The sequence below is a fragment of the Platichthys flesus genome, chromosome 14 (assembly GCF_949316205.1).
Source record: "Platichthys flesus chromosome 14, fPlaFle2.1, whole genome shotgun sequence".
Classification (NCBI taxonomy): domain Eukaryota; kingdom Metazoa; phylum Chordata; class Actinopteri; order Pleuronectiformes; family Pleuronectidae; genus Platichthys; species Platichthys flesus.
The window spans coordinates 21,748,439-21,769,252 of NC_084958.1; the positions used below are offsets into that span (position 1 = coordinate 21,748,439).

Genomic DNA, 20,814 nt, shown 5'->3' on the forward strand with positions numbered 1-20,814 from the left:
TTACATATTTTGGTGAGTTTGACGTGAGAAATCACATTAACTTTTAGCAATAGGTGAACAAAATGATAATTATGGGATTACACATATTTAAGATCTACCCATAGAGTTGAGATAATATCAGATAAGATATAGATGTATTGGAAATAGTGAAATGGGTAGTACATTTGTAAAAAAACAAAACAAAACAAACACAAGGAACTTTGATAAATATGGAATGATATATGTTTAAGATCCACCTACAGATTTAAGATATAGATAAGATCAGATAGTACTTTATTAGTCCCACTATATGGACATTAACCATGTTACAGCAGCAAAGTGAACCAGTAATAAAAGTGTAAATAAATACAATACAGACACCAGGAACACATATAAATATGTTCACCATCAACTAAATTCAAACAGTACAACAGTATAATATCTGATATGATATTGTGATAAATAGAAAATGATTATTAAACTGTTGATTTATTTGAAGTACAGAGTGAGATATGGTGCACGTGGTCGACTGGGAGCAGAACTGGTTGAGCGGCAGCAGGAGGGACCCACCTGTGATACTGTAACTGGAGGAGCTGCCCAGTGCTGTGATCCTGTCCTACAGGGGTTCTGGTTCTCCAAAAGAAAACCACTCAGTTCTCATTCTCCTCCTCTGGGTCCAATGGGTCTGTCCCGTCTCTTCCTGTCAGCTGTGGAGATGCTTGTGACTAGAGAAGATGTCTTATACCACAGAGTCACAGAGAAGGTCTTCAGGAGCTTGTGAGATGAACGATGTTCAGGTCAGGGGTCAGTGAAGACATCAGTGTGCATCATGAAGTAGTTTCAGGTTTGATCATAAGAAACTTTCACTTTAACATTCTTGTTTGACTGCAGGACATTTGAATTCAGAGCCTGAAGATATTTAGTTAAAGTTACTCCAGCCTCTATGTGCAAGGTTTTGCTGAGCCAACTAAAACCACTATTCAGTTTCATCCTGGAATTTAAACGCATTTCAAGGTGAAGCTATGTAACATTAAATTTCACTTTTTATTTAAAAATTGGAGTTGCAAGTTACTTTAGAAGTTACTTTACAGATTAGAAGTTATCATGCCTCCATTATAACAGCTGATACAGCCAGCGTATTGCAGGGGAAACAAACACATATATTCAAACACAAAAAAACATTCACTCTCAGTTTAGAAAACTCACTCAGACATAGGGAAAGAATTTTTAATATTTATTTCTTACAATCAGTGGTGATACATGTAATAACAGCCTAAACTCAATATTTACATGTGAGACTTTCAGGAATCATACAGGATAGACACTGATCATTTCTCTTCACAAGGACAGTTTATGTCTCCATCACTTTTTTTCTGTTTCCTCTGAATACCCATGGGGACACTCTCATTCCATCTTATTGCATGTTGATAAAGTCCATGGGCCGTTTCACCATCAGCGTCACCTGCAGCTCCTCTCGCTCGCTGAAGAATTGAGCTTTGCCCTCGTGTCTGTGGACGGCGTTTGGGAGATGGAGACCCAGTTTGCTGGGGGGGGGGGGGGGGGGGGGGGAGAAGACACACAGGTTAAAGAGGAGGAGAGAGTGCTCTTGTAGAATCTGAGAGAGAAGGATGTTCAGAGCTGAACAGAGCAGCAATCAAAGCTCTGATCAGAATATATGAGGCTCTGATTAAAAGGAAACGTCTGGGAACTGGAGTGTTTGGTCTGAACTGCAGCTGCCTCGTCTCGGGGGGGATTCAAAATTAAAGAGAACATTTTCAAAGCGTCTCTTACTGCTTTGGTGTCCGCAGATCAAGGAACTTCTCTTGTACGTCCAGGACCACATCTGATGCTTTAGTGTCTGGCAGTTTGATTTTCACCTGCGTGGGGGAAATAAGTCAGCCTCTTTAATATTTCACACAGAGCAGACTAATACTAAAGGAGTTCCACATATTACTGGGGTTAAATAAACACTGCAATTTGCAAGGTCTGATAAAGAGTATGAAAAAGCAGTTACGGATGAAAACTATCGGGATCCCTTTTTTAGTCTTTAATTCAATCAGATTTTTAAACAATTACTCTTTCTCTATTTCCCACCTTCATTCTGTTAAAGTTGTTTTTTTGTCTCCTTAACATTTTTATACTGTTGATTACTTTTATTTCCCATAGTGGAGGATGAAAGGGAACTTTTAAAATGAATCCACTGAATCCATATTCATGCCGTCGTTCCTGCTTCGCAATCATGTCTCTGTTCCTTTCATCGTCAAACTATAGTACATTTTGTAGTGTATGAAAAATCTCAGAGGTCTTTTAAGTTTGAAGTACCAGTATGGCTTCACAGCACATGGACGATGGATCCTTTCCACTCAAGCCCAAGAAGACATCCTCTGTCCCCACGCTCTGCTTCAGGATTATTTCATACCTGGACACCAAGAGTACAAGAAAACAATACGTTCAGTTTCCACCTCATTAGAATCAATCCAGATCGGACAGAACCCAAAGAAAGAGCTCAAACAAGCACACAAAGACAGAGGAAGGTGTTGTGTTGTGTCTCACTCAGGCTGCGGCCGCAGGTCGGTCAGATCATCAAACTGGGAGCCGTCAGCGACCTCCTCCTCGCTCCAGATATCTTTACTGTTCCTCTTCACACAGGCAGTGGTCACTAAATAAACACCAGCACACACATGAACAAACAGTTTGTAACTTGACTGTGTGTTACTATCATAAGAGTTAGTTTTGGGGGATATTACCTTCTTTATGTTTTGTGGGTGGGGGACCAATGCTTCCAGGACCCAGCTGTGCGAGGGCTGTCCCCTTCTGTGGAGGTGAACAGATGATGTTGTCAATTAACAACTGTGTGCAAGTTCAAATCCCAATAAAAAAGGGATTTCAGTCATTCTGGTATAAAAGAGCTCTATACAGTAAAACTATACTTATTCATCTATTTGGGATTTACAAATACTAAATATTAACAACAAATCCAGTGGTGTGATGTAGATTTAAACAAGTACATGACTTAAGAAGTACTTTAAAACCCCATTATTTTACTTGAGTACTTCAATTTCTACTGGGAGCTTTTACTTATTTGACCTTTTTACTTGTAATAAGTGTAATAAGTAAATTTGAGCTTTGCTTCCATCAGATGTGATGATAAAATTCTGCTTGTGTTCATCAGTGATAATAATCCAATAATAATAATGTATCTAAAAGAGGCTGCATTTCACTGATAATACTTTCACTTACTTTTAGAATGAAGAAATGTACTTAAAACACAATATTTAGACAAATTGGAAATGAGAAGTGACTGATTCTTCCACCACTGAACTTACTCTGCCCTGTTCCTCTTCCTCCTCTTCCTCCTGCCCAGTGGATAACAGAGCAGAGAGAGCCTGTAAACTCTGAGCCGAGGAAACAAAACCCTCCATTTACAAAACTTCTTTAATCCCAGAAAAAAATCAACTGACGCCGTTTTAATCCCGGATGAGGAACAGACGCAGGAACGCGTCAGAGCTGTTGACGTTCTCCGTTCCCCTGGCGACGAGCAGGCTCTGGAGTTGTCACGTGAACCAGTGACGTCACAGACCAGAAGAAATGCCCTTACAAAAAAAATGTGCACGTGTTAAAATAAAAACATTAGAAATAATGCACTGCGTACTTAAAAATAGATTCATAAATCAATATGTAACAACACGTAATTCAAGTGCTCTTACTCTCACACTCCATCAATAATTAGTATGGTGTAGTATAACTAAAAAACTTTAAGAGCTAAATAACCGTGATATCCTGATAACGATGTATTAATTAAGTCTTTTATAAAAATGTAAACTATATGGTGAAAATTTTATGTTAATCGAATTAATGTTGTAAAAGGAAGCTTACCTCCTTCTGACAGTAGGTGGTGCTATCACTATCACTATCATTATATACAGACTCAAAAACACGTGTCTTTCTCTTCAGATCTTATACATATTTATCATAAGGCATTAAAGGAAGCTATGACCACTGACACTGTGACATCAAAGCAGATTTAAAATCAATTATTTGCCCAATTAATGTGTTATTTTATATAAATCATGATTGGGTTTTTAATATTAAGTAAAAAAACTGGTGTTGTTCTTTCACCTGAACTTAATTAAATATAATGGACTGTTGCTTTTATTACCATGGTCTCGTACTGTGCTCGGGTCATAATAACAAGCCCAAACACAAGGTTAAGGTCAATGGATGATAAACATTATAAATATCTTTGTGGGACGTGACCTCACAGCTGAAAGGCGGAGTGATTAGTAGTGACTCCTGCCGGACACCGTAGCGCACGCATGGCCCTGAGGGGATCATGTTGAAGGTGACAGGTAGCGGTGTCATGCCGGGGACTCTCGGTCTGTTACCGGTCACCGTCCGTGCTGCTGCCGCCGGCGACAGAGAGAATGAGGCGGCGAGCTGCTCCGTGTTGAACCGGGACGAGCTGTCTCTGTACGCGGATCCCCCGCAGCGACCCGGGTACGAGGAGCCCGAGGCCGGTCAGCTGGAGCAGAGCGTGGCCTCCCTCAGGAAGCTGCTGGAGCCGCACGCCGCCTGGTGGCAGGGCACGTACAACAGAATCCAGCCCAGAGTTCACAGCGTGTTCCGGCGAGGACACGACGCCTACACCTACCTGAATGACCCACCTAAGGGCTTCTACCCCCGGGCAGGGGTCATCGGATTGACCGGTGTCCTGGGGCTGCTGCTCGCCCGAGGCTCAAGGACCAAGAGGCTCCTGTACCCGGCCGGCCTGGTGACCCTGAGCGCCTCCCTCTACTACCCGGAGCGAGCGGCTGCCATCGCCAGGTCCGCCGGGGACTCGGTGTACGACCGGGCCGTGCAGGGGTACGCGGCCGTGGAGAAGATGGTGAAGCCGCAGGGCAAAGGTGCAAAGACCGCAGACTCCGAGCCGAAGCCCCGATGAGCGCAGGACGACCCCGCAACGTCTCAGCAATCAGAAGCCGGAGAGCAGCTCCTCGCACCGGCTCTAAACTGTGACTCTCATGCCCACTCTTTGCACTAAGCCTCACCGGGGGTTTGCCATCTAATGAGAAACTTCTGCCACTGATTTGAATGTATATTTACGTAAAGAATAAATAGTCTTACAATATCATGTTGTTGCTCTTAATTCTGTCAAAGGTCACTTGTCAATCAAGATTAATGTGAATCAACTGTATCTGCACTGATTTCTTAAATTACTTGATAGTTCAAAAACATTTTATCAACATTTCTTCCTTAACATTTAACGTTTCCAGCTTAACGGTGAAAACTTGCAATTATTAAAAATAGAATATCTTTTGACACGAGACAAAAGAAACAGGTCAATTTGTTAATAATTCCTGCTTATGATGTTTTACAGTCCTAATAATCGATGTATAGATCAAAGTAGAGGCTGAACACCATGGAGGCAGCACTACAAGGAGTTAACAGTGGTAAATACAAGCTGTCTCAGATGTGGCTCAGTAACATCTATTCAACGAGCCAGATCAAATTAGCAATATATCCCGTCCTGTAAAGTTCATTAGTCATTGGTGGAGACCAAACTGTGTTAATTGTAATAACATTATTTTTAAAACACACTACCTGGAACCCAGAGGGAATTAGAACTTTATGACTGTTTATCATCTTTATTCTTCATCTCAGTCAAAAAAAAAAAAAAAGTGTACAAAAATTAAATAGAGCAATCCCCTCAGAGCAGCACCAGCTTCTCGTTCAGGGCAATCTGTGCTTGGGTCAGATTCGACAGGTAGGTCACCATCAACAGATCCTGCAACGACAAAACAGAGCATTGGCAATTTGTTATTACGGGGAAGATATATTTGTAAAAGAGTAAAATATCCCAACAGCATTGCAAGGAGACAAAAGTTAAAGATCACATGGTGAATACAAGTGTCCTAACAACAGCTTTAAGAACAACTGCTCCTGCTGTTCAAACACAAGTGCTGGGTAAAGTGGGTCGAGAGACAGCGCCAGTTGAGCACTGACGCCCCAAATGCTTCCTGATTAAATGCTTCCTGTAATCAGTGTGCCACTGTACAAAGAACAAGCCTGAGTGCAGCGATTAAAGAAACTGAAGGCTGACGGAGATGCTCTAAATCCAACGAGGAAAAACAACCAGCAGCAACAGCAGCAGGTGTCCGGCCGGGTGAAAAGAACTTACGTTGATGTTGGAGTTGAGCATGTTCTCAAAGTCCTCCGCTGGGATGGTGGGAACCTTGTTGACCAGGTCCATCAGGAAACGGCCCACACTGTTATCTGCCGCCACCTTGCCAGACTGAGATGGATCGAACAACATTTAAAGCAGCGGTTAGAGTTAAACTTGAGTACTTCACACAGATCTCCGCAGAGACGTAGTATTAGTAAATAATTTAACAGCTGGACAACGACCAGGAAAACCAACAGCAGCAGGTAACTTCTCATCGTTGGGATTGTGTTATATACATGGGAAGAGTTTGTCTTCTCCCTTTCTGACCCTACAGGAACTTTAATGCTCACCATCACATCATCGATGTACGCAAGCATGGTAGTCAGCATGTCCTGCACTCGTGAGGCGGATCCAGCGACCTGGGAAAGATCGGAGGTCAGCCCCTTGGTGCGACTGGGAGCCAAACGAGTCCTCTGGAGAAGGTCCACTGCAACAGAGAAGGACTGTTAAGACTACTGAACTACTCAGAGCAAAGAAAAAGCAAAAACTCAAGGATCGCTCATAACATGAAACCACATGACAAATTGGACAAGGAGCCATTTGAAGATTACAGATATTTCACTAGGAAGGATTTTGTTTTTCGAACTGTGATCCAAATTTATTCGGTGTATTCTTACCGCCTATCCTCTCGGTGTCAAACTGGACATACTTGACAGAAAGTGGGGTGAACATCACACCAACGGTCTTTCCTGGCACACCCATCTGCGCGCTGTACGAGGGAGAACGATGCACAGTCAGATTCACCATCAGTGGTAAAAGCAGTGGAGCATTCAAACAAAGAGCCACTGACAGGAAGATCAACCAACCTGACATAAGCGCGGACGTTCATCTTGCCGCTCTGCAGCGCGGTGTCCACGGTCATGTGGATGGGGTTGGTGGCCTCACGGCTGTAGTACTCGTGGATGAGCACTGAGTGTTCTGTGATGTCAAAGCCTGTCGCGTACCTGTGAGGAAAGATGTCTCTGTTAGAAAAGCTTTTTCCTCTTAATACCGTCTTTATGTTCCAGATGTGGTTTAGCGACGCACCAGCCGATGATGACCTCAGTGGGTGACACCCTCTTGTGGAGCTCGTACATGTTCTTGGCGAACTCCATGTCCACGGCCACCTGTTGTCAAAGAGGAGTCATTTTATCCACGGGTCATTTACTGGCAATGATTGGAACATTTAACGTGTTCAACCACACAGTTTCATCACAACTTGTCTGAACAAACCATATTTTCTTTTTTACTTTTGTTTAGATGTTGTAGCTACCACTTCCTTTAAAAAGTACGAGAAGAAAAAGAGACCTGGGGAAATTATTCAGGTGTTATGGAATCAATGAAAAATGTCAACAAGTCCTGATCATCCATGACACTTTGGTTTGTCCATAGTAGAAATCCACTGCCTTACAACTCATCCAGTAGTCATTCTAGATGTTTATATATTCTTCTCCTAAATGCACAGATGAACTGAATTGTTCTCCAAGGGTTTAGGACATTCCAACTCAATTAACTTGATAACGAACCTCCTGCTGCATCAACAACATTTACTGTTCAAACCATGTGCAGATTACCATCAGTGACTTGCCACTGGCGTTCACTACATGTTGAACATGGTAAACAGTTTAAAACTCACAACATCACACAGAAGGATTGACTACACAACGCACCTCATCCTCGGACTCGTTGTGGGGAACAGAGAAGCAGTTGGTCACTTCGATCGTGTGTTTGTCAACAGTTCCTGAGGAGCAGAAGAGACGCAGGTTAGCACGAGAGCTGTTTGTATTTAGTCATCTTAGCGTTGTTAGCTTCCTAGCTAGGCAACAGACTAAAATCATGACGAACTATCACTGACGGCGATGATAACAACGACCAGTCCCGGTTGCTTCGTGTTCTAACAACACATGAGTGATGGATACATATTTAATAAACGTAACCAGTTTGATTTTAACCATAGAACAGACATCCAGCTGTTAGCGGGTGGAGCTGCTAGCTGTTTGGCTAGCTACGCGCGGCTAACGCCAAGGCCAGCGTGCGTTAGCAGCCGAGCTAAAAGATGCTAGCTGCGCATCACCAGGTCCTGACCGAGACGGCCTCACCCACCGGCGGGATGGAGATTTGAACGCTCCGCTTACCCAGCAGGGTCCCGATCACACGGCTCGCTCCCTCATTTCTCCGCTCGTACGAGTCGCAGATAGAAGCGAGGACGACGGGGTGAATTTTCACCACTGGCCCGTAAACCGACATCTTGGAAAGGAGGAAGGGACACCGGCTTCTGCAGTCACATATACCACCCCCTAGTGGCCGGAGGGAGAATAACGGGGTTGTAATTTAAAGGTCCAGTGTGTAAACTGTAGGTGAAATTAACTAGTGTCAGAAATATAGTTAAAAACAACCCGACTGATGTATTCAATAATCATCTAATTGTATAAATTGTTGTATTATAGACCCTAGAATGAGCTCTTTATATTTAAATATACTTTATATGTACTTCTGGAGCAGGTCAACACTTAACCTTAAAATATAGATTTGATCACGTAACTGATTCTAATGAGACAATGTGATTAGCAGAAGTTGATGTATCAGTGAATAATATAACTATATATTACTCTAATCACCATCATTATTATTCTTTTTATATGTATTATAATCTTTGATGTGTTGTATTTGATCTGGACCCTCAGTCTGATTTATAAAAGTCGTGATCATCACCTAAGCAGCCACACATGATGAAGAATCCAAACACATCAGTGATGATATTTATTATCCAACCTCAGGCTCCAGATAAAACACAACACAACAGATTCAAATGAATACAAAGAACAAATATATAAATACTCATGTCTAACATAAAGTAATACATTTACCAATGCCCTAACATGAATGATGATGCACATTAAAAGAAAACCCCACAACAACAATAACAATAATTGAGGTCTATATCAAAGCTTTAGTCACATTGAGCACAGATTGAATAATTAAAGTGTAATTGCATCATAGGGCCCATTTCCTCCTGCCTGACCTGTGAGCAGCTGCAGAGGAGGGACTGCAGGGAGAGGAGGGTCTCCTCTATGGTGGAGCTGAGGGGAGTGTGAGAGGAGGCAGGGCCGGTAGGGGCTGTTAGGGGCTGGGCTGATGACAGCAGCATCCTCCGCCGCTCGGTGGCTTCACACCTGACCGATGATGATGGAGCTCTCCGCGCCGCCGCCGGCTCTCCCTCCCGCCGCCACCATTTCGCACGTCCAGCGCCCGACACATGCTCCTCACACGCCGCGGTCGTCGTGATGCTCCATCTCGCACCGGAGCGGGTTTTCGTTCTCAGCGCCTGAAGCCGAGCGGCCGGATCGAGGTGCTCTTTGTTTTTCCTGGAGAAGGAGAGGAAGGAGGAGAGGAGGGAGCAGGAGCGGGCTGACGCTGCGTCGCTGCTGGCGAACACTAGACATGGGTGGTATCGAACCAAGGCTGCAAACCCCGGGTGGCTCATGGACCACATTTTGGTTTTCCTCCTGATACAACATCTGGTTTGATGCGTCTACAAGTCGCTTCAGTGCGCAGGTAAGATTTGGTTCTTTCTCAGCTGCCGGACATTAATCCACGGACCTGGAGCTTATTGGCTGCTGGCCCCTGATGGAGGCTATTTGTGATCCATCCATCAGTGCGTCATCTTGATTGTCCCCATCAGTCTCCTCTCCCACACCATCCCGGGCTACAGAGCACCACGACTCCATTTTACTGTGCAAACATTTCCCACAGCCTGTCTCACTGCCCACATGCAGCACATATTCACCCCAGCTCCTCAGACTTGTGTGGGACTTATGTAAGGAACCTCAGCAGGCCTGTAGTGTAAATCCACTACGTTCAGTATAGCAGTTAGAGCACTTACACAACACACATCACACACACACACACACAAACCACACGCACTTACCCCAAGGCCTCTAATGAAACCATGCAAAGCAGTGAACGTGGCTGTAATGTGCATATGGTCCACAGGGGCTGCAGGGTTCTGTTCAAAGATAAATCACAGATGTATAAATAGTTATTAAACTATGACAGATGAAATTTCAGAGTTTCTTTTTCATGATGTAGTCAGTTTTCTAAAGGGGCTGAAAAATCTCCTTAAGTATTTTTCTGTTTCTTTTTCAAAACACAGGGAAGTGTAATATTCCTGTGACCCTTTGGCTCATAAAGGATGTTTGCATGTTTTTTAAATATCTTTGTCAGACGTCATTTTTAGTTTCAAAGAGCAGTAAAAGAACAATGACTTTTCTTTTTCAAAATCATGTAGTTTGAACCTAAATGTGATGATACATCAAAAAGAGAACCAGAGAAAAACATCCAGTGCTTGGTTGTTGAATTAGATCCAGAATCTCCTGAAGTGTTTTGTGTTTTTTTTTTCAAAACTTGTGCGTCAGAGAATTTTGGTGACGACAAACCAGTTGATCCGTTTCATGACTGTGTTCCGTCCTTGTGTTCTTCTCTATTCCAGGTTTCATTCAAACAAACAAATGGTCCGATCAATAGCCACTGGACTGAGACTGAAGTAGGGAGGATAAACAAAAACACACAACACACTTGATACACACTCACACACACACACAGACACACACACACCATGGCGCTGGAGAGCTCTGTCTTCACCTCCCGCCCAGAATCCCTCTCGCTCCCAGTGGAGGAGAAGGGGGAAGGGGAAGAGGTGGAGGTGGCCACCGAGGCCACCGCCTCCACGGAGGACTTCAACCTGTCGGAGGAGCTGGGCCACGTGGTCACCACCGAGACGCCGCTGTACCCTCCGGTCCTGGCCAGGGTCCACAGGTCGTTCCAGAACAAGCTGGCCGAGCGGGAGGCCACAGCCAACGAGCCCAGGAAGAAGACGCAGGGGGCGGAGAAGGAGAGGGGACGATTCGGGTGGGGTGAGTGACTCTTAATGGGAGCTCCTGTCCTGGATGATGAACAGGGAACCTATTAAATGACAGTGAAGGTTGCACATGCATCATTATTGGTATGTTTTAGTTCTCTAGAGACTGGGGGGGGGGGGGGGGGGGACGCTGCAGTGTGGAGAGACCTTTTCTTTCTCTTCCTCCATCGCACTCGCATCAGTAGTGAATCTCCTGAACCTGATTCAGGCTGCGGTGTTTAACTCTTCAAGGTTTTCACCAGCCGTGCACATTTTTCCTTTATCATTTGTCTTCTCCAATTCCTCTCCTCTTTTTCAAACATCTTTCTGAAGGAGTAAACAAATCAAGCATAAAGCTAAAGACAAAGGATAACGTAGGACTTCTCAGATTTGTTTGTTTGGACGTCTGTTGTTTTTGCATCTGTTTCCCCCAAACAACACAAAACTCCTCTTCTCTGAAACATCTTTGGCAACCATAAGGTTTGAGTGTCGCCGTCTCGAAGAGCAGGAAAAGAACAAGGACGCTTTTTGGGGACCATTCATTTTGAATGATGATTTGAAACCTTTCATAGAACAGACAAAAACACGGACATGTTTTTGTCCATTGTTTTCATTTCTTCGATCTCTTCTTCTTCTTCTTCTTCTTTTTCTTCTTCCTTTTCTTCAGATTCTTCTTGTTCTTCTTCCTCTGAGCCCCTCTGCGTCTCTCTAAGTTTTCCTGTCCCCTGGCACCTCCCTGTGTTTATCCTCCCGTCTCTCTGTGTGCCTTCATTCAACTCACATCCTCTCACTGCCGTCGGAGCTGTGGCTTCAAAGAGCAGAACTTTGCAGAAGTGTAGATGGGCGGCCTTGTGTGTGTTTTTGAAGTTTTTCGCGGGGGGGGGGGGGGGGTTTCAAAGGCTTCTCTGAAACCTCGGGTTATGAAACTGAGACAGATGAAGATTTGTCTTCGACCTTATTTTCAGAATAAAAGTACCAAAGCTCAAGCTGCAGGTGTTTCCCACAAGAGCAGGACATCATTCATACGCCTCCGCCTTACATGTTTCTGTGTTTCTAACTCCATCTATCCCCCCCCCACCCACCTGTCATGTCACCAGGTCGGACTCGGCGTAAGAGGCAACGCTACGTGGAGAAAAACGGGCGATGCAACGTGCAGCACGGGAACATGCGGGAGACTTACCGCTACCTGACGGACATCTTCACCACGCTGGTGGACCTGAACTGGCGCTGCTCGCTCTTCGTCTTCGTCATGGCCTATGCCGTCACATGGCTCTTCTTCGGGGCCATCTGGTACCTCATCGCCTACTGCAGGTGAGATTCATGTGCAAAGGATAGAAGTGTGTTTACCTGGATTCGTTTGGGTCTTGAACCGTGTACGACCATGTGGAGTTTTACCTCCGCTAATGAAGTTGTGTTTTCATCGCTGCTTGTACGTCTTTTATCAGGATTACACAAAAACTACAGATAAGATATTACTGTAACTTTGTGGAAGGATGGATTTTGGCCCAAGGATGAAACCAGGAACTTTAGACCCTTCCATTAAGGGGGCGGATCCAGGAATCCTTTTGGGCTTTTTTTAACATAGCACGTTTTTGAACAGGGGTTAGGGTTGGTTTGTGAATTTCCCTAACCCTTACCTTTTCTTGAGAAAGAAAGCATACATACTAATACCTGTTTTACACTTAGGTTAGCGGGTATACACAGGTAAGTTATACATGGGTTTACTCCTTTCCCCTTGCTAGTAGAGGAGTTTGCCTTCTTACCTTTGTTCCTCAACTCAGACGGGAGATGATGCTGCTCAAGACGTTTCTGCAACCAAGGGAAACGCCCCATGTGTTAGCCGGACAGGCAGATGACAAGCAGTATTAATATTACACTGTATTTTACCACGATGTGCTCCCTCTTCACTTGATGATGTGTCTGCTGGATCCTCACTCTAATTAGCTAACGTATTCGTCTCGTAAAATCCTGACCTTTTTATATCAATTACAAGCCATTAGTGGTGCCAGGGAGCTGTCGCGGCTGCTTCATTCCTTGGTCACCAACACGGGTCAATAAAAGTTATAGATTATATAAAATACTTAACACCACTTTCAGTAATTAGCCCTCGCTGTCCGCATGAAGCCGTGTTAAACGGGAACATTAGTTCTGCAGACGCTAAGTGGAACAGGACTTAATATCCAGCAGATAAAGTCCAGATATTGCATGTGATGATATATAATGGAAGCTGTAGAGTTATACTGCACCGGGAAGAAGTGACAGCTTAAAAGTAACGTTAACCATCAAGCTGAAAAGTGATGAGTTGGGTTACAGCTTGTTCATTACAAGAATTAGCTGAAAGCAGACGATAAATATAAATGGAAAGATGAGTCATCTGTAAACTTCTCCACCTTCGTTCTAAAAATATAAATCTTCTCTCTCTTTTTATCCCACTTAACACCCCCCCCCCCCCCCCCCTCCTCCCCCTTTCTCTCACGTTCGTCCCAAGGGGCGATCTGGACCATCTGGAGGACGAGAGTTGGACGCCGTGCGTCAACAATGTCAACGGCTTCATCTCGGCCTTCCTCTTCTCCATCGAGACAGAGACCACCATTGGCTATGGCCACCGGGTCATCACTGACCAGTGTCCGGTGGGAACCATGCTGCTGCTGCTGCAAGCCATACTGGGATCAATGGTCAATGCCTTCATGGTGAGCACTGGGGTTGGTAGAAAACTGAGGGATGGAGAAATCTAATTTAGAAAAACACTGCTGTTCAGTGGAGCTGAAAAAGACGATACAGGACTTTGACAAATGTTTAACAGACAAAGACAATCAGTATATTTTATTGTGAAAATACAATATGGGCGTTAGCTTCCTGCATCTGACATCAGACTTGAGTCTTAAGAATTTTACTTGTGAATCAAATGCTTTATTATTCTGTTAGCCTCAGTATTAGTGAGACTAGAGACCACACTGGCTGTGAGGTTTTCTGACCACTTAGTACTCAGTAGTTATTAATACACCTGCTATAGTACTCAAAACCACCTGATCACATGATGGTTCCTGCTCCAGTTTGTCTCTGGGACCAGATTTTGCAATGATAACAGTCAGTTGTGTTTACTTAATCCTGCTAAATAACTAACAAACAAATGGTGATGAACACATCCCCTGAAAAGACCAAACACAAAACATCAAACCTGCATCAGGAGCTCTGCTCAGTCAGTTACGTCTCAGTTCAGATACTGAGTCTTTCTCCCGTCAGTTCAGCTTAATCCGATAAAAAGCTGAATATACACACGTTTTCTTTATCGAGCAGAGAGAGATGGATTGAGAGAGACGGAGAGAGAGAGGGACACAGATAGAGAGAGAGAGAGAGAGAGAGAGAGTGAATGCATGAATGCCACGCAGGCAAAATGACACTAATTCTTTGCAGATGAAAATGAAAATGCTAATGGAGCCGGACTATCCGCACCATGTAAGCACTCTTTCTGATGAGGATGAATCCGCACATTGACGTCCATGCAGCATCATGTTTATGCATGTATGTGAGCTGGAAACATGTCGTATTAGCACCTCATGCATACTGTGTGTGGGCTGCTTTACTATGCATGTTCACAAAATGACGAAGAGTACGAGGGAAATTCAAGTGTCGCTAGTTTTTAAAACACTGGAAACCAGAACTAGATGTTTTTAGCTGCAGCCTGTTTTCGACCAGGTGATTATGTCCCAGCTGTTTGTTTATCTACACTTCAGGACTATTCGGTTGTTGAGCTGATGTTTTAATCATGAATTCTGGAAAACAAGAGATGTCATTCATTTTTCATAAATCCTCTGCTCTTCCAGTTAGTGTGAATATCTCATGAGTTCTCAGCAGAGCCTCATATTGCCCCCCCCCCCCTCTCGTGTCCAGGTGGGCTGCATGTTCGTGAAGATCTCGCAGCCCAACAAACGAGCCGAGACGCTGGTGTTCTCCAAGCACGCCGTCATCTCTCTGAGGGACGACAAGCTCTGTCTGATGTTCCGAGTCGGGGACCTGCGCAGCTCCCACATCGTCGGAGCCAACATGAGGGCCAAGCTCATCAAGTCCAAACAGACGCAGGAAGGTGAGACATCTGGGATCTCACAGTTGTGGTATGAAGTGGAGGGCGTCTCATCCGGAGTTTCCTTGTGGCCAAGACGGCCACCCTACCCAGTTGTCCCAGTTGTCCCAGCACCAGCCGCCTGTGCCCACGGGTCAAATGGTTTGGACGGCCATGGTCTTTGCCGCCAGGAAACTCTAGAGGAGAGAAACCTCCACTTCCAACAACACACAGTGTCAAAAAAGTGTCTGTGCTGCTAATGGGAATCTTCGCTCATAGCTACACAACCTGCATTTTAATAATGATATTGATCAGTCTTTCATCTACATCCAGTGATGACTTGATTTATGTGATTGTTGTTTCAATCTGTCCAAAAACAATTTGATGAAGAAAATCTCTTCCTCCTTCCCTTTCCTCGCCTCCTTTCCTTGTGACCTCCAGGTGAGTTCATCCCTCTGGACCAGACGGACATCAGCGTGGGCTTCGAGACGGGCGACGACCGCCTCTTCCTCGTCTCGCCGCTGGTCATCTCCCACGAGATCGACACACATTCGCCTTTCTGGGACATGTCCCAGTCCCAGCTGGAGAAGGAGGACTTTGAGATTGTGGTCATCCTGGAGGGGATGGTGGAGGCCACTGGTGAGGACTGGGTTTTACATTGTTGTTAAGGGATGAGAACACAAACCATTTGTTTACCTTCTCTGGTAAATCATTATAAAACAAGTTATTAAAAATATAAAAACTGAGATAAAGAAGAACCTTTAGGTTTTTAATAAATTAGTCATTTTAAAATACAGTTCATACATATGTGGTAGATTTTTGCCAAAATAATCATTAAATGCAACATTAAAAAAGACACAGAAGGATTTCATTTCCAAGTTTGCATAAGAAATGAAAACGTGGACGATAAAAACACGAGCAACTAAAAATCACTGAACTGAATAATCATAGTTACTCACTGAAGAAAACAAATGTTGAGCTCACGATGATTTCATTTCAAAATGTAAGAGGCTACAAAAATAATACCATCAACAATATCGTCATTATGTGAGGGATTTATATATTTTTTGTATTCAATATCCAAAAAAATAATAATATAATATATAAGGCATTCTATTGTATGAGAAGTAATACCCTGAAATTCAATTTCACTGTGAAGTTACAACGGCCTCTATATTCCTGAATGCATGTTTTACTGCAACATGTAGGAATGAGCATTAGGGAATTAATCTTGCAGAGATCGTAGTAATACCATCACAGTTGTTTTTGTGAGTGCAGCCATTTAAAAAACTGTCCATTAGAAAAATGAAATTCCTTTTTTAGGATGTCTGAGGTTGAAGCTGCAGTTGTTTCAGAGCGTCTCATCTGCTGTAGAGCATCAGGATGTTTTATCAAGGGGGAAATATACACGCCTCTGAAACGGGAACAGCCTGTGGCGTTAAGGATTCAGTCTGTACTTACAAATCCTTTAATATATTCGGTACTAATGTTCACTTTGAGTCAACGATGACAAGATTAGAATTTTGTGGTCAAAGGTCAAAGTCCTGATGAGCTAAAAGAACCTTGATCTGGTGAAAGCTTCATCTCAGAAACACCTTGAGGAGAATTTCTTCAAATTTGATACAAACATCCACTTGGACTTCACCAGTTTTCTTGGTTTCTCAGAGAACTATGTGCATCTTTTAATTGAGTTATAATTTGACTACACACACACAATCACTGTACATTTAAAACCGAGCATATTGAGCATCATGCATATTAGACAACATCTTCAGATAGAAGACAAAGGATCTTTACAGATTCAATGAGAAGTTCACAATCATGAACTATAGCTGAATTCTTCTTCTTCTACCTTCCCTCTCATATTCCCTCGTGTCAAATTCATCCTGAGAGGATGATTCACTCACCTGCTCCTCATGTTTGGCAAGAAGTCAGTTAATCAGAGCTCATCACGATGCGTCTCCACGAGGTAAAGGTGGCCTCTTCGCCGACTCTGCATATTGATTCCCTCAGTGCTGTGGAGAGTTCCAAAGAAAAGGCTGACGGCCATAACTCCGCTGCAGAGAATATTCATTTAACGACAGCTCGTCAATGAAAGTGTGACTAAAAACATCGAGCAGACATCAAAGTTCATCTTGACAATCCCACTTGTATCACCTCTTGGTTCCCTTGTGTGTGTGCAGGGATGACGTGCCAGGCGAGGAGCTCCTATCTGGCGGAGGAGGTGCAGTGGGGTCACAGGTTCAGCCCCATGATGTCTCTGGCAGAGGGATTCTTTGATGTCGACTACGGAGCGTTTCATCACACGTTTGAGGTAAAGTGTGATAAATGTCGACTTAAAGCCAATCACAGGGTTTTGCAACCTGGGTGATCCGTCCAATAGGGAATAAGAATCAAGACATTAGGCCTAAATTTGTGTCAGTAACAGATATATAAGTATTTCAGACTTATTTGAATCTTCTTTACTGTTTCTACCATATAAAGCAAGCGTTGAGTTTGTGTGTGAAGAATTGAATCGTTTTTATGAGCCTTGTTTTAAAGGAAAGTGCTTTTGGACAGCTGTCATGTCGTTGTCTTTACATACAGTCACTGTCAACATCTAAAATTATGTTTTTGTGATTTTACCAACTCCGATGTCTCCCCCCTCCCCCCCCCAAGGTGAACACGCCCTCCTGCTCAGCGCAAGAGATCTCATTGGCCACGGCCCGACTCGACGCCCATCTGTACTGGTCCATCTCCAGCAGGCTGGATGAGGAGCCCACGCTGACCAACGAGGCGGCCAAGCAGCCGGACAGCGGCTCGGCCAGCAGCAAAGGAGGCGAGCCCACCTTCATTATCGGGGAGATGACGGACATTCAGGAGCAATCAGGACTGGGCGAGCTGAACGGCAGCGTCGCCACTGACCAATCGGAATCAGAGGCCTAGAGCAGAGAATGTTTTCATAGACCTTCAGTATATCGCCACCACAGTTAGTGTTCGCAGGTCTTTTATTTCAAGGCAAAATGAGGAGTTTAGACTCAGTTCTGCACTATACGCCATATCTTACGTTACCACGTATGATTTTATTTCTCGGTACTTTTGTCTCTTATTTCTATGTTGATCTTGGTTACAAGTGTATTGTACGTGTGCTCTTTTCAATTTGTTGTGTTAGATAAAATCACCCTTGCCTATATAATACATTTAAATGACAATACTATGCTTCAGGTGGGGTCAACAGTAGTAAATCCAGAAGACCGTAATATTTTAAACAGATAGAGATCAGACCAAAAAGACAAAGTGGTTCATAGCCGCAGAATTAAATAATAGGATTGTTTAAATATAATCATATTTAAAGTAGGAACAGTGCAAAGACAAATTATTTTCACCTAAGCACAAATACCACGTGATAGTATTGAGATATAAAGTGGTATTGTAGAGACCTCAGCTTTGTTTAGATGCAACGGTTGTTCATAGTTTGATTCCATAGATTGTTTATAAAGATGGACGATGGGTCACAGAAATTAAGCCGCTGCCATTGTGCACTTTTGACGTCATTTGTCGTCCCATCCATACACAAGCTTGACAGGTTGTGAGTCAAAGCCTAAATTCAAAGCCTAAACAGAAGCCATCTTTGAGGAAAATGTATTTTACTTTTTAGTTTGGTCCATGTCCCATCCACTAACATGGGGGAGGCTGGGTCTTTGACCTATACTGCAGCCAGCCACCAGAGGGCGATCAAGATGAATCGGCTTGACTTCTGCTGAGCTGTCATGTTGTCCATGTTTATATACAGTGTATGATTTATTCTACATTAATCCGGTGTTAAGGGGGGGGGGGGGGGGACACTAGCCCAGAAGTGTCAACTCTGCGAGAATCTTAATTGAGCCGCAAAAAACATTTGGCCGACAAAACAGAGAATCCAGTGAGTTGAGGCCGGTTCCCTGCCCGGAGTATAAACACGTCTTATCATGAGGAGACACAGAATATTATGTGTGTTAATAACACACACATATATATATATATAGATCTGCTGACACTCCTCCCTGCACACAGCACATCATGGTGAGTAGGATCTAAAACCTTTAACATAGAGACGAGTGTGTCTGTGGCTTTGTTTCACGTAGGATGTGTGTAGCACAAGGATTATCTATCTTTTGTCCTCCAGCCAAGTAGAAATTAAAAGCACAACAGTGTCCCGCTCAAACGCCTGCTTCTGCTGCTGTGTATATATACATGTGGCCATTTTTACTTGATGTTTTTAATATTATAGATATAATACATTGATTAGAATTAATAAACTATAATATATTCCAGAGCAACTGTCTCAGATTGTGTGTGGTGTTCTGAGGGAGGGCAACGTGGATACAACCATATTTATACATGTTTACACAATTGTTATGAGTTGTTACACATTCTGACGCCGTGTCATGAAGATATAAAGTTTTATGGCCTGTGGATGAGCAGATAGGGAACCCTGGGGTTTTCCTGCTTATCATATCCAACGGACCCTAATTAAATATTCAGATCATGTTTAAATACTAAATAAAAGACTTAATTAAAACTTGAAATAGAACTACAGAGGTACTTACAACCGTGTTAAGGTAAGAGTCCTTATATGGGGAAATGTTATAGCAGTGAAAGCGTCAGTAAACAAGTCATAAATAAATAAACATGCATTTATAAAAGTAAGGAGATAAAAAATAATGGCCATGTCAGCTTTATGTAACTGTATTGGATTATAGCTGCATTTACGTATATGAGCGTTCAGTTTTTATATAGCTGGGTAGTTTATAATGGTGATAATACCATTTACATACAAAATCTAAAAATGAAAAGTAACTATCGTCAAGTAAAAAGCAGAATATTTACTCCTGAAATGTTTTAGTATCAAGTAGCCTCTACAAGTATCTGATAATTGTACTGTACCTGAGTAAATGTACTTAGTAATTGTGCACCACTGGCAATTTGCACACCCCATCAATCTCTCCCTCTCTTTTACCTGTAATAATCTGCAAAGGCACTTTCTTAATTGGCTTACGCTGCATTTGAAAACACACATTTCCACCTCATTACCACAATCATCAATCACTGACCATACATGTAAGCTCACAGTTTGACTTACAGCCCATATTAAAGTTTTTATCTACACCAGGTCCGATGTGAAGCCTCGCAGCGCCACGCCTCTCCTTATGAATTCATGGCCCCGGATCTCGGCACCAGCAGAAGTCAGCACATTGGGTTACCAGGCAGAATGTCGGGTCCTTCTCTGTTCTGGCTGCTAGATGGCGATAAAGATCCCGCGCGGCCTCCTCCTCCAGCCAGTCACACGGTCCTACTGGTTTGTAATGAGATGGGGTCCCCGGCTCAGCTGTCTCCTAGGCAACCAGGGCTGGGGACAGGGAGAGGGCAGAGTGTGTGTGTGAGTGTGTGTGTGTGTGTGTGTGTGTGTGTGTGTGTGTGTATGCATGTGTGTTAATGTGTGTTTGAACTGGACTTTCACGACTGATGGGGGAGTTTATGAGGATTGTCAGAGGGAGAGACATTTGAGTTTGATATCTGTGTGAGAGCAGGTGATGATGCTGGTGATGCACGGCGCTGCAGCTGGAGAGGAACCGATGCCCTTGACACCAAAACACCAGTCACAGCAGCTACTGACATTTTGGTTGTGTTTTTTTTTACCCGTCACAATAAAACCGG

The 20,814-nt window shown here is 43.6% G+C and overlaps 4 protein-coding genes across 4 annotated transcripts; 2 read left to right on the forward strand and 2 right to left on the reverse strand.

Moving 5' to 3' along the window:
* Positions 1-1,200: 1,200 nt before the first annotated feature.
* On the reverse strand, positions 1,201-3,588 carry dnaaf6 (dynein axonemal assembly factor 6). Its single transcript, XM_062404289.1, has 6 exons — positions 3,306-3,588; positions 2,727-2,793; positions 2,533-2,638; positions 2,302-2,398; positions 1,771-1,856; positions 1,201-1,523 (listed from the first exon to the last, which is right to left on the reverse strand). The coding sequence occupies exons 1-6, from the start codon at positions 3,399-3,401 to the stop codon at positions 1,394-1,396; spliced, it is 582 nt and encodes a 193-aa protein (XP_062260273.1). The 5' UTR covers positions 3,402-3,588; the 3' UTR covers positions 1,201-1,393.
* A 672-nt stretch (positions 3,589-4,260) lies between these two features.
* LOC133968316 (MICOS complex subunit MIC26-like) lies at positions 4,261-5,107 on the forward strand. The gene has a single exon (XM_062404292.1). The coding sequence runs from the start codon at positions 4,313-4,315 to the stop codon at positions 4,919-4,921; it is 609 nt and encodes a 202-aa protein (XP_062260276.1). The 5' UTR covers positions 4,261-4,312; the 3' UTR covers positions 4,922-5,107.
* A 485-nt stretch (positions 5,108-5,592) lies between these two features.
* On the reverse strand, positions 5,593-8,469 carry eif3f (eukaryotic translation initiation factor 3, subunit F). The gene is made up of 8 exons (XM_062404291.1): positions 8,317-8,469; positions 7,852-7,922; positions 7,229-7,308; positions 7,009-7,146; positions 6,820-6,911; positions 6,493-6,629; positions 6,158-6,271; positions 5,593-5,764 (listed from the first exon to the last, which is right to left on the reverse strand). The coding sequence occupies exons 1-8, from the start codon at positions 8,426-8,428 to the stop codon at positions 5,687-5,689; spliced, it is 822 nt and encodes a 273-aa protein (XP_062260275.1). The 5' UTR covers positions 8,429-8,469; the 3' UTR covers positions 5,593-5,686.
* Positions 8,470-9,274: 805 nt separating this feature from the next.
* kcnj9 (potassium inwardly rectifying channel subfamily J member 9) lies at positions 9,275-18,955 on the forward strand. Its single transcript, XM_062404290.1, has 8 exons — positions 9,275-9,736; positions 10,671-11,094; positions 12,176-12,389; positions 13,567-13,768; positions 14,970-15,162; positions 15,580-15,777; positions 17,322-17,452; positions 17,797-18,955. Exons 2-8 carry the CDS (start codon positions 10,797-10,799, stop codon positions 18,061-18,063), a joined length of 1,503 nt encoding a protein of 500 aa, XP_062260274.1. The 5' UTR covers positions 9,275-9,736; positions 10,671-10,796; the 3' UTR covers positions 18,064-18,955.
* The last annotated feature ends 1,859 nt before the right edge of the window (positions 18,956-20,814 follow it).